Source organism: Prionailurus viverrinus, chromosome C1 (genome assembly GCF_022837055.1).
Source record: "Prionailurus viverrinus isolate Anna chromosome C1, UM_Priviv_1.0, whole genome shotgun sequence".
In the NCBI taxonomy this organism is placed as follows: Eukaryota; Metazoa; Chordata; class Mammalia; order Carnivora; family Felidae; genus Prionailurus; species Prionailurus viverrinus.
The window spans coordinates 136270149-136284105 of record NC_062568.1 but is presented as its reverse complement, the minus strand read 5'-3'; the positions used below and the strand labels follow the sequence as shown (position 1 = coordinate 136284105).

The window sequence follows — 13957 nt, the reverse complement described above, 5'->3', positions numbered from 1 at the left end:
AAGATTTAAAAATGATATCCATCCAGCTATTTTCTTCAGGGCAAAATATTCAAAATTCTATACCTCACCAATCCATTCACTTCCCCATTCAATTAAAGGCCTTGCTCTTTCAGCCTTACCTCCTCACTTCCTCGTCATAAATATTATGGCTTTATATGCAAAGGGCTGGAATACAACCTGATATTTCCCAGCTAAAGTTCATGAGAGGTTATATGAGCCACTCCTTGGATTAGAAAGCGATGGCGGTCTTTTAGACGTTGTATACACCTTTTCAGGGGATTCATGAATGTTCTAACCTCTTGCTGATTTTACGAAGTTCTTTCCCTACTCCTCACATCCCGTTTTTCTTGCTCAAAACAACAAAGCGAGGGAGCGTGACTCGCTACAGGAAAGGTCTCATCTACCTGTTCTTTCCTGGAAAAAAAAAAGCTCTGACATCCCAGGAAGACATAATGTGGAAAAGCGCGCAGGTTCATTTGAACTCAGCTCGCAATGAAACATCCAATAAAATGAATGGCTAGCACCACCCGCAGCGCAAAGAGGAAGAGGACAAGGAGTCGCACAGATTGGTTATCCCGGGAGATGGTTTGATCCCTGGGCAATCGGGGCGGGGTGCCCGCCGGCCGAAGTAAACAGAGCTACTACGCCTGCGCACACCCTTCCTGGGTCACGTGCAGGCGCCGGCCTCTGAGAATGCCCTAGAGAGCTGTCCGGCCGCTGTAGGGGACCGTGTGCAAACGGACCAGAGGCGTCAACCTTTCCCTGAGGGGCGGATTCGGGTAGGAGAGGAGCGTTGGGTCGGAAACGCCCCTTTCTTCCACAGCCGGGAATTGAGAGCCAGTACTGGGCCTGCGGGGCGCCGCCGTACCTTTGTGGGACATGGCCCGCTGTGGGGAGGGGAGCGCGACGCCCGTGGTACTTCTGAGGTCCCCTGGAGTTTGCAGTAAGGGGTTGCAAAAGAAGGGGCCCTGTGAGCGGCGCCGACTGAAGGCGGTGATATCGGAGCAGCTCAGCCAGGATCTGCTCAGGTAGGAGGAGGCGGGAACCCTGGCTGCCTCAGTTGTTAAGGCATCCATCTCCGCCCCAGTGGCTCCTTCTCTGCCTCTCCATCCCTCCTCTCCTCGTTCTCCTCGCCTCAGGCTTTTGAGGGACGTGTACCAGTCTCCTCGCTACAGAGCCGTTGGCTCGCCCTAAAAAACCAGTCCCGAGCACCTCGGAGACTATGTACCAGATACAAAAAGGAAGCCAAAATTATCATCATAGTTACGTGCGGCACCAGTCTATGCCGAAATAACACGAGCAGGCTTAGTGTCTTGAAAGACCTATCGCTAAGGTGGTGTTGGATCCAGATTTCATGGTCCTGAAACGTACACTTAAAAACAAAACAAAACAAAAAAAACCTTAAACAGTTTCAGAAAAATGATAAAATCCGGTAGGAAAATGAATATTTACTTAGATTAAGGAAAAATAGAACAATTAGTGTAGCCCTGGAGGTCACTTTCTTCTGAGCTCTCTTTAAACAATTTACCAGAAATGCTTACATCAAAATACTTCCCGATTGCAACCCAGCTTCCACTCTCTGCCTAGAACACTCTACAGCTCCCAGCAACTCCCAGCTCCCATGAGGGCCCAAGCAAATGGTGGGTTGTTATGAACCTTAACTCAGGCTTTGGTGAATCCAGGTAATGACATCGCAGTTTATAAAGAAAATGAAGCTTAGGAATGTACCCTAGCCAATTGCCATTTCCACCGAAAGTGATTCCTGAGCTTCAGTGTGCAGCAGAATCACCTGGAGGACTTGTTAAAATTTAGATTTACTAGGTCCCAGACCCTAGTACTCATTCAGTTGGTCTGGGATAGAGCTTTTGCATTTCTAATGAGGCCCCAGGTGATGGTGATGCTGCTGGCCTAGGTTACACTTTAAGAACTGAACTAGAGTAAACATAATTACCACTAATAACCAACTGTTGTGCAGCATTCTACATTTTAAAAAGTGCTTTCTGTTGCCCACACTTAAGGCTCCAGCAGCTATAAGCTGAGCTTTCTATAAAGTAAAAGAAAATTCCCTTTTAATTTGGGCCTGTCTGCCAAAGATGCTGCTTTGACTCCACCAGTGGGGGATTAATGTAATTGGTGGAAAAATGAAGTTGTTCCGTTTCTAGGGTAAATCTGTAAGGATGAGGCATTCCTTCCCTTTAGTGGCTTTATTCTCCTGGCTTAAGGTGTCAGGAATTTAAGGAAGATAACATGTCTATATAAAGAAAATGAAATTAAGGTATAGCAAGTGAACAATCTATGCTTATCCTAGGAATAATTAAGGATAGGACCCTGAACTCCCAAGTTCCTGTTACAGGCAAATAAAAATAGATGTAGCAGTTCTTTTGTTTGTTTAATTCTTTTTTTTTTTTTAAGTTTATTTATTTTGAGAGAGAGAGCGCACGTGCGCATACGAGAGCACAAGTAGGGGAGGGGCAGAGAGGAGAGACAAAATCCAAGCAGGCTCTATGCCGTCAGCCCTGGATGTTGGACTCCCAACTCACAAACTCTGAGGTCATAACCTAAGTCGAGAGATCAAGAGTCAGACACTTAACTGATGGTGCCAACCTGGTGCCCCCCGCCCCCCCGCCGACTTTTTAAATGAAAAACTTCGTATGTACACCCAGCCACCTTAATTGCTGTGCCAAATTAATCTTTTTCAAGCACAGCAATATAATGGATTTATTCGGCAAATATTAATGAAGTATCTAGCACCCACCATGTACCTAGATTTGTGCTAGGTACTGAAGAATCAAAGATTAATAAGACATGGCTTTGGTGCTGTGCTTACACTCTAGTAAGAGAGATAATAGCCAAACAAAGGTGATGGGGACTGGGGTGAGTTTGGGGAAGGCTTTTTAAGGTGACATTTGAGTGATCTGTTGAGGATCTGTTGTGCAGCAATTTCCTCATCTTCGTTCTCATTTCCCCCTACTTCCTCTTTTTCACAACCAATAAACTCCTCTTCTACACAACTAATAGATGATATTATGATATCATCTATTCATAGATGATTCATAGATTCATCATAGATAAATATGAATTTGTCTATGTTTTAAGTCATTTGATGCCCCTTCAACTGTAACACAGAGTTAAACTCTTTGCCTCTTATTTATCTGCAGCTTCATTTGTGACTTCTCAGCCCCTCAGTACTCTCTGCTGACCAGTTTGTAACTCCATACTCACACATACCTTAGCAAGGAATGTGGAGCCAAGAACTCTCTGTGACCTTGCCTTGTTCCCCTGACCAACTCTTACTTGATCTTTAAAATGCCTTTTTTTTTTTTTTTTTTTTTTTTTGTCCTCTGTAAGGTCTTCTTTCATGTCTGTCTTTGAAAAAAATTTACTGGGGCGCCTGGGTGGCCCAGTTGGTTAAGTGCCTGACTTCAACTCAGGTCATGATTTAGTGGTCTGTGAGTTCGAGCCCCACATCAGGCTCTGTGCCAACAGCTCAGAGCCTGGAGCCTGTTTCAGATTCTGTGTCTCCCTCTCTCTCTGACCCTCACCTGTTCGTGCTGTGTCGCTCTGTGTCTCAAAAATTAATAAACGTTAAAAAAAAATTTAGAAAAAAACTTATTTGTGTTATTGAATACATCACACTCTGTAGTTTTCAGACCCGTCTTCCCTGCTATTCAGTAAAATTCTTGAATGCACATATGATGTTTTAGTCATTATCTGTCCACAGTGCTTGGTACATAGTACATGTTCAGGAAATTTTTAGTGATAATCAGCAGTCCAAAATGCACTAGATAGGTTAATGCATAGTTGGCAGAGAAATGACATAGAAAGAAGCTGGGCCTTGACATGGTTGAAGCTTTGTTCCAACCTGTCCTTCCTCTAGACTTTGCTATTAGATGAGCCAATAAACCCCCTTTAATGGTTAAGCCAGTCTGAGTCAGATAATTCTGTTACTTTTAACACACAATATATACTTGTAACTGATATGGTTTTGTAAAAAAAAAAAAAAAAAAGCACTATATTTCCATATTAACAATTTTTAAACACATTAAATTTTTTAATTTAACAAATACTTATGAGCATATATTATGAACAAGGCAGATACCCTAGTGATGGTTATATGGCTACTAGCTGCATTGTTTCCTTATTCACTTGAGGATGAGTGTAGGATGGAGAGAAGGTGGGTGGGAGGAAGGAACAAATTGAGTATTTGTACAATTTTTTTAATTAATGTTTGAGAGACAAATACATTTTCGCCTAACTTTATTATTTTTTTAATTAAAAAAATTTTTTTAACGTTTATTCATTTTTGAGAGACAGAGAGAGACAGAGTGCGAGTGGGGGGAGGGTCAGAGAGAGAGAGAGAGGGAGACACAGAATCCAAGCAGGCTCCAGGCTCCAAGCTGTCAGCACAGAGCCTGACACGGGGCCGGAACTCAAGAGCCACGAGACCATGACCCGAGCTAAAGTCAGATGCCCAACTGACTGAGCCACCCAGGCGCCCCTGTTTTTGCATAACTTTAAAAACCACTTATGAAAATGATATATTGATGAAAATATTGTCTAAAATGCTTCTGTCTGCTCATTGTTTCCAAGGTTCTGAAAGTTGTGCTCTGAAGCATTTGTTTTGTTTAGGGCAAAATACAACAAAATTCAACAAGCAGATACTGAGCTCTACATACTAAATATACAGTTTTTGCCTTTGGAGAGTTTATTGTCTAGTAGAGAGAAAGACACATACAAATAATGCTGCAATGACAAGTGCTATAATAAAGGTATGCACCAAGTGTGTTGGAATCAGAGGAAGGAGCCATTAACTTGGTCTTGGAGGAATGTGAGTGTCAATGGTAACATTCGAAGCTTTCACTGTAATGGATATGTATATCCATTACTTGTACCTCCCGTAGTGTACCGGTGTGATTGCCAGTTATATCCTGCAATACGGAAATCCCCTGAGAATACATACCTTGCTGAGCATAATGATACAGTAATAGGAAGTATTAGTATTTAGAGTAGAAATGTATAGTTTTCACAGGGACAAAAGATTATGACAGTATTATGATGCTGATTTCTGTTCTTCCATCACTTGACATGTAATCAGTGGGCTTTACAACAACTATGTCTGTGTTAATAAAGGGATTTCAGTGGGTTACCCCAGGAGCCCATTTTAATAATAGGTTAGAGCATGGTTCTATTTGTGTGAGGAAAAAAATGGAAAAGGGCTTAAATGTCACATTCTTGATGGCCAAGCCTGCCTTTTCAGACTTGGTATTTAACAATAGTTGGAACAAAATGTACCAGTTTCTAATCTGGATTGTCTATTGTTATATTTGGTTTGCATGTGTTGTTGACATTTTACTTTCTTTGCTTCTTTTAGTAAGATTTTAAAAAATTGATTCTTTTCAATAGTCCGTGACAATACTACTTTGTGTTCTTTTTCTGAAATAAGTCTAAAGTAGGTAAATTTTTAAGGAAAATCGACATAAATAGCAGGAGATAAATTTTATTATTACCAGAAAGAATTAAAAAGAAATTTTCTAAAAGTCCTATTGTTTTTGGTATAATTACCTTTGTTTTCACTATAAATTTCAGAAAATTAGATTCAAAGCTAATATTAAACGGTGTTCTTTGGAATGAACTAAGAACAAACTCCTTTTCATGTTAACCTATTTTTATTGTGTTACTTATCTCTGTAATTTTTAGTTTGAATTATTTTAAAAAGTTATTTTATAAAAATGCGTATGTTATATATTTCTGAGCATCACTAATTAAACTATGGTTTCTTTTTATTCATTACAGGCTCCTAATGGAAGAAATCCATACAGATGTTATTTTCTCCATAGGTTATACTTTGTTCAAAGCACACAAAGCAGTCCTTTTAGCAAGGGTTCCTGACTTCTATTTTCATACTATTGGACAGACATCAGATAATTTAACAAATCATGAGCCTGTTGTTGTAGAGAACTTTGAAACTTCAGAATTTAGAACATTTTTACAGTAAGTGCTTTCTTTATCTTTTTTCCTCTTATATTTAAGTCTAATATATAATTGTTTATCTTTTAAACATATTTCATATCTGTTTTATAACCTAAGAAAAATCTTTTCATTTAAATTCCAAATTATCTTAGTAATTAGTATTAGTAGAGGCTAAATATTAGTATTAGAGTATTAGAGCCTTAGTATTAGAAAAGACTAAGTACTAATTTGAGATTGAGCCTGAAAGAGGAGAAATGGTGTGTTCTCTGGTAATTCAAGTGAGTTACTCCTTGCCAGGGTTTTTGGACAGTGTCTCTATTGACATTTTGGGTTGGGTGATTCTCTTGTGGGGGCTGTGCTGTGCAGTTTAGGATGTTTAGCAGCATCCCTGTCCTCTGGCCCCTGGATGCCAGTAGCACCCTTCCTGAGTTCCCTCTATCCCCAAGTTGTGAGAACCAAAATGCCTGCCAGACATCACTGAATGTCCTCTTGAGGGTGGAATTATCCCCCTATTGAGAACCATTGCTATATATTCTTACAATATATAAATTTATATATACTTATATAACCATTTATATATATGTGTATTTGATTTTTTTTAATGTTTATTTTTGAGAGAGAGAGACAGAGAGAGACAGAGTGTGAGAGGGGGAGGGGCAGAGAGAGAGGGAGACTCAGAATCTGAAGCAGGCTCCAGGCTCTGAGCTGTCAGCATAGAGCTCGACACGGGGCTTGAATTCATGAGTTGTGAAATCATGACCTGAGCTGAAGTCAGACATTTAACCAACTGAGCCACCCAAGTGCCCCTACTGACTTCTGTATTATTGGTATGCAAAGCTTTAAATGGATTATGTTTGTAAAAATATAAGATCATAACCTTTTATTCTTTTTTTTTTTTTTTAATGTTTATTTTTGAGAGAGAGAAAGAGACAGACAGACTCTCTGAGGAGCAGAGAGGGAGATACAGAATCTTAAGCAGGCTCCAGGCTCCAGGCTCTGAGCTGTCAGTGGGGCTTGTACTCATGAACTGCGAAATCATGACCTGAGCCGAACTTGGGTGCTTAACTGACTGAGCCACCCAGGCTCCCCATAACTGTTTATTCTTATGGCTTGTGCATGGTCAAAATTTTTGAAAATAGAATGTCCATTGAACTGATTTGTAATTTTGGGGACTTGTGTTTGCTGAACTTAGAGATTTCATCAGCTAAATAATGGGAGAAATTAGTTTAATCCCCATTCTAATTGAATAGAATTTCATTTTGATGCCTTATTATTTTATGCTCATATGTGTGATTATTTGACATTCATTTTTGCTAAATGTATCCAGGAGAGAAGTATTTTCTAATGTAGTTCCTCAAAATTATATCTCTTAGTCTTCATGACATTTAAATGACATGGACTCTAAGGCTAGAATGCCTGAGTTTAAATTCTCTACTCTGCCATTTGGTAGCTGTGTGCCTCAAACTTAATCCCTCTGTGCCTGGAATTTTCTCAGATGTAAAATGTCTGGGACGTAATAAGCACCATAAAAATTCACTAAGTTTTTTATGTTTTTAAATCTTGAAGTGTTTATTTGTATTTCATTTCAGTTTTTTAAATCCTGCCCTCCCATTTCTTCCCTTTTTCTAATATATGGAAGTTGGATATTGTTCTAAATGATATTTTAGTGGTTTTCTGTCACACCACCCCTCACATATACTTATTCAGCAGGTGTTTATTGTGCCCGGTTATGGGCAGGGCTCTGTGTAAAGGGCAATGTATGCACTGGTTAGTAGGTTCTTGATTTGAGTGCTTAATGATGACAAGTAAATGTGGAACTAAGTTTAAAGCCAATACTGGCAATGACATCATTGTATTGTACTACAAATTTGTCAATTACCAGTTTTTAAGAATAGCTTTATTGGGATATAATTCATATACCACAGATATAATCCACCTATTTAAAGTGTAAAATTCAGTGGTTTTAGTATTCACACAGAGGTGTACAGCCATATCCATGATTTAGAGTGTTTTCAACATCCCCAAAAGAAACCCCATAGCCATTAGGTATCACTGTCCATTCCCTCACCCTCCTGCCCGAGGCAACACTAATCTACTTTTTGTGTCTGTGGATTTGCCTATTCTGGACTTCTCACAGATATAGAATCATAAAATTTGTGGGGTTTTGTGACTAGATTATCTCACTAACCATGATGTTTTCAAGTTTCAGCTTAGTTGCATGAATCACTACCTCATTTTTTTAAATTGCCAAATAATACTCCATTGTATGCCTATACCATGTTTTGTTTATCCATTTATCAGTTGGTGAATATTTATATTGTTTCTACTTTGGGACTATTATGACTAATGCTGCAGTGAACATTTGCATGCCAATTTTTGTGTGAACCTGTTTTCATTTCTCTTAGGTATATACCTAGGAGTGGAATTATAGGTCATATGGCAACTCTGTTTAACTTTTTGAGGAACTGCTGGATTCTTTTCCTAAAGAGGCCATACTGTTTTACATTGCGACTGGCAATGTGGAGGATTGCAGTTTCTCCACATCCTTGTAACACATGTTATTATCTTCTTTTTTATTATAAACGTCCTAGGGAACATTAAGTGGTACCTCATATTCATTTGTATATCCCTGATGGCTAATGATGTTGGCATATTTCTTGTGTTTGTTTGCCATATTATATGTTCTTTAGAGAACTGTCTATTCACATCCTTTGTCCATTTTTTTCAACGGGTTATTTGTCTATTATTGAATTATAAGCATTCTTTATATGTTCTGGCTATTAGGCTCTTATCAGACACATGACTTGCAGACATTTTCTCCCATTGTATTGGTTGTCTTTTTACTTTCTTCATGGTGTCATCTGCAACACAGAAGTTTTGGATTTTGTTTATTTTATTTATTTTTATTTATTTTTTGTTTTGGATTTTAATATAGCCTAGTTTATCTAATTTTTTGTTTGTCACTTGTGCTTTTGGTATGTTATAAATGAGAAACCATTGCCTAATCCAGGGTTACAAAGATTTATTCTTATATTTTCTTCTAAGAATTTTATGGTTTTATGCTTTTAGCTCTTACATTAGGTCTGTGATCCATTTTGAGTTAATTTTTGTGTATAATGTAAAGAAAGGGTCCAAATTCATTCCTTTGTGTGTGGATATCTAGTTCCAGCACCATTTTTAAAGAGACTATTTTTTCCCTAATAGATTGTCTGTGTACTCTCGTTGAAAATCACTTGCCCACTGTTATGGACTGAATTGTTTCCCCTCAAATTCATATATTGAAACCCTAACCACCAAGGTGATGGTGTTTGGAGATTGTGCTTTTGGGAGGTAATTGGATTTAGGTGAGGTCATGAAGGTCCCACCTCAAGACTGTAGTAATGCCCTTAACAGAAGAGACCCCAGAGAGCTTGTTTTCTCTCTGTACCGTGTGAGAACACAGTAAGAAAGCGACTGACTACAAGCTGTGAGGGGAATTCTTACTGGAATCCAACCATGGTGGCTCCCTCATCTTGCATTTCCAGCCACCAGAACTGTGAGAAATAAATTTGTGTTGTTTAAGCCAATCTGGCTCCTAAATCATAATCCATTACCATATTTTGTCATGGTAGCCTGAACTAATAATACACATGTAAATGTTAGGGTTTATTTCTGGTCTCTTGATTCTATTCTGTTGTTCTGTATGTCTGTTCTTAATGTCAGTTTGACTTTTGTGAGAAATCGAAGTTGGATTTTTGTGTTTTTATGTCCTGGATCCTAAGTGTTTTTTGATGCTAGTCTTTATTTGCTGACATACATTTTGCCTGTGATCCAAATCATATTGACTTTAGTGTAGAAAATTCTTTTTGGGTAATTAAATTTTAAGTGTATTTGTGTGATTTGGCTTACTTTTTTTCTTTTTATGCTCTGACATGCTTGAATGATCTGATTTTTTTATTATTTCAGAGTTTCTTATATGAAACTCCTATAAGCATAAATGGAAAATTGCCTAACCTTGACTCACCCTGTGTGTAAGAATAGTATGACATAATTTAAACAGATACTTTAAGTGCAGTTTAAAAAATCAGTATCATTTTTTAATATAGATCATAGGCTCATCATTGAGTTCTGACTACTGGTTTTAAAATGTATACTTTTTTTGTTCTATTATGTGGTATAGTGGTATTGTCATAAGAGCAGGCTCTGTAGTCAAGCCAGGTATACCACTTCTAACTGTGTGAACTTTGACTAATCACTTACTGTTAGTTTCCTCATGTGAAAAATGGACATAACAATATCTACCTCAGAGTGTTATTGTGAGGGTTAAATGAGATGCTTATAAAGCACTTAGCATAGTGGTTTGGCATATAGTAAGCACTGAATATATTTTAATAAGTGTTTATAGTAGTTGGCCCTATGACATGATACATTTCTTGTATGGAAGTTTATTATTTTATTTAAAAAAAAAATGGATCCAGCATGGGGCTCAAAATCAAAATCCCTAGGTCAAGAATTGCATGCTCTACTGACTGTGCCAGCCAGGCGCCCCTTGAGTGCATGTTTAAATGAGATGCATGGGATCTGTTAAATTTTTATATATCAGAGAAAGGAGGAAACTACATCAATGTTTTCCTGTATTTATTGTCATTGGAAGTGATAGATAAAAAGATTGAGAGACAGCATGGGTAGAGTGGAGGAGGCACCGGACTTGGCAGCAAAGCAGAGATCTGCCTTTGGGCTGTGCATTATCTTATGTTATGATTTCTTTGAGCCTCAGTTTTCTCATATTTAGAACAAGGAGGTTGGAGTAGATGGCTTTGTGCTTCACAGCACTTCACAGGCCTCTCTATTTTAAGCACTTAATCACATTTTGTTTTGTATTAGGTTAGTCATATATGTCTGTGGTTATGTAAGCTCCTTGAAATTAGATCATCTCATGGATGTGAACATGCTCAGTGGTATTTTGTATAGTATTTTGCACATAGAAAATGCTTGTGATGTACCCCTTCCATTTTTTTTTTAGCAGATTGCATTGGAATTTCTCTATATTAATTAAAGTGTAAGGAGAGGATTATAATGTAAAATATTGAGATTAGTTTTTAGTAAAACTTCTGAAAAATAATCTTTACAATTTTTACTTATGAAATTCAGTCCTTATTAGTGACTTTATCACACATTCTTTCTTTTTAGATAAACAATAAAAATTTTGAAGTATTGTTATATTGCTACTCATTGTAGAGTCCTTTGGTATTATGCACTTTAGAGTGGGAAATGCAGCCTTTGAAATATGGTTTTATATACAGTGGCATCATATGTGGTTCAAACAATTAGCAGTGGAACATAGTTCTTGCTTCATGACCTCATGGTTAAAATTCAACTTAGTGTCTTAAAAATCTTTGATTTCCCAAGAAGACTTACCCTGTTATAGTTGTCAGAGTGTATATATGTTTGTGTGTGTGCATGTGTGTGTGAGGAAAAAAAAGAGGAAAGAACTTTCTTTTTTCACACTTCAACTGTTTATTCCATTGTTTTTTTTTTTTTTTTTAAGAGGCATGACCTTTGAATTTTCAGTTTACCATCAATAACTGGGGGATGCTAAGATAACTTGTCAGTAAGGTAAACACATAGAATAGCACAGAAGAAAAGATTTTATTTCCCCTGCAGCTTTGTCAGGTAGTGGTTATTTTCTCTCTCATATTTCTTATACTAGTAGGGCTGGAAGTGGGTGGGATAGGTGTTTTGTTGTATTACCTATATTTAACTATATTTTCTGTATTATTGATGTTCTGACATCTGCGGCCTCACTGGGGAGAGATTGCTCCTCCCAGGGTTAGGTAATTCCTGTGAGCACACCAAGTAATCCTGAATCCATTTCAACACCTACCTCCTTTATCTGATTCTTATACTCCAAAAGGCAATATTCCTCTGCCCTAATCTTCCCATGGCAAAGTATCAGAAAACTAAAGGTCACCCTTATAGCCCAGAGCCCCCCATCCTCCCCACCCCCAATTCCGATTATTCAAACTATCTAATATTAAGCTCCTTCAGCTGCTTATCTTATGTCACCCATGCCTTCCCTCAGAAAACAAGAGAAAAGGGTTCTGCCTGTGCCTTTGCATCTCCCTCCTTCAGCCTCCAGACCAACCCTATTGCTTCTCTATGTGGCCATTCCTGGTTGGGGTGTGTCTCTCTCTGCTTGGGGATTATAAATTACAAACTATTTTTTTTCAATGGCATTCATTTCCTAATCATCTGGCCTCAGCATACCTGAATAAAGCCAATTCCCAGGTGCACTTTAAAACACTTGAATACTTAATTGCTACCTTTATGTCTTTCTCTCTCCCATCTTCCTAAACTGCCTTTCTTTGAATCTCATCTTGGCAGTCTATACCACTAGTCGGTCATCTATAGACACCCCCCAAGTCAGTCTTCCTCATTTCTTCTTTTTTCTTACTTAAAAAAAAAATATGTTAAGAATTTTTAATTTTAATTCTAGTATATTTAACATACAGTAGTATATAAGTTTCAGGTGTACAATACAGTGATTCAGCAATTCTATACAATACTCAGTGTTCATCATGATAGGTGTACTCTTAATCCCCTTCACATATTTCACCCATTCCCTCACCCACCTCTCCTTTGCTAACCATCTGTTTGTTCTCTATAGTTGAATCTGCTTTTTGGTTTGTCTCTGTTTTGTTTTGTTTCTTAATTTCCACATATGAGTGAAATCATGGTATTTGTCTTTCTCTGGCAGACTTACTTCCCTTAGCATTCTGTCTTCTAGATCCATCCATGTCATTGCAGCTGGCAAGATTTCATTCTTTTTTTATGGCTGAGTAATATTTCATTATATATATATATATATATATATATATATATATACATCTATATATATATATATATATACCACATCTTCTTTATCCATTCATTTATTGATGGACACTTGGGTTGCTTCCATAATTTGGCTCTTGTAAATAATGCTACAGTTAACATATGAGTGCATATAATCTTTTCCAGTTAGTGTTTTTGTATTCTTCAGGTAAATACCCAGTAGTGGAATTACTGGATCATTTAGTAATTCTATTTTTAATTTTTTGAGGAACCTCGGTACTATTTTCCACAGTGGCTGTACCAGTTTGTGTTCCTACCAATAATGCACGAGGGTTCCTTTTTCTCTATATCCTCACCAACACTTGTTTCTTGTGTTTTTGATTATAGCCATCTGACAGTTGTGAGGTGATAGCTAATTAATGGTTTTGATTTGCATTTCCCTGATGATGAGTGCAATTGACTATCTTTTCATATGTTGGTCATTGGTCTTCTTTGGAAAAATGTCTACTCAGTTCCTCTGCCCAGTTTTTGGTTTTATTTTTTTTTTATGTTTATTTATTTTTGAGAGAGAGGGAGGGACAGAGCGTGAGCAGGGGAGGGGCAGAGAGAGAGGGAAACATAGAATCTGAAGCAGGCTCCAGGCTCCGAGCTGTCAGCACAGAGTCTGACATGGGACTCGAACTCACGAACTGCAAGGTCATGACCTGAGCTGAAGTTAGACGGTCAGCCGACTGAGCCACCCAGGCGCCCCTCCTCTGCCCATTTTTTAATGGGAATATTTGTTTTTTTGGCGTTGAGTTTGTGTATACACACATATACATACATATACATAGTTATACATATATACATATGTATATATGCACTTTTTTTTTTTTTTTTTTTTGTGAGAGAGAGTGCACAAATAGGGGAGGGGGCAGAGGGAGAGAAACAATTCTTAGCAGGCTCCACACTTGGTGCAGACCCTCATGCAGAGCTTGATTCCGTGACCCTGGGATCACAACCTGAGCTGAAATCAAGAATTGGACATTCAGTTGAGCCACCCACGTACCCCAATGAGCATGGAATATATTTCCATTTCATTGTGTTATCTTCAGTTTCTTTCATCGATGTTTTATAGTTTTTAGTGTATAGGTCTTTCACCTCCTTGGATAAGTTTATTCCTAGGTATTTTATT

The 13957-nt window shown here is 38.0% G+C and overlaps 1 protein-coding gene across 3 annotated transcripts in view; it reads left to right on the top strand.

Annotated features, from left to right (window-relative positions):
* Nucleotides 1–682: 682 nt before the first annotated feature.
* Nucleotides 683–13957, top strand: part of BTBD8 (BTB domain containing 8) — a 122592-nt gene continuing 109317 nt past the window's right edge. For 2 of the 3 annotated variants that reach the window (XR_007154974.1, XM_047872146.1), the window contains exons 1-2: nt 683–1028; nt 5794–5991. Coding sequence is in view for 2 of the 3 variants with exons in the window: in XM_047872146.1 (XP_047728102.1) it covers nt 880–1028; nt 5794–5991 (347 nt within the window). In the remaining variant the exon portion in view is untranslated. The remainder of the gene's footprint in view (nt 1029–5793; nt 5992–13957) is intronic. The other variant, XM_047872147.1, reaches the window with a different exon arrangement.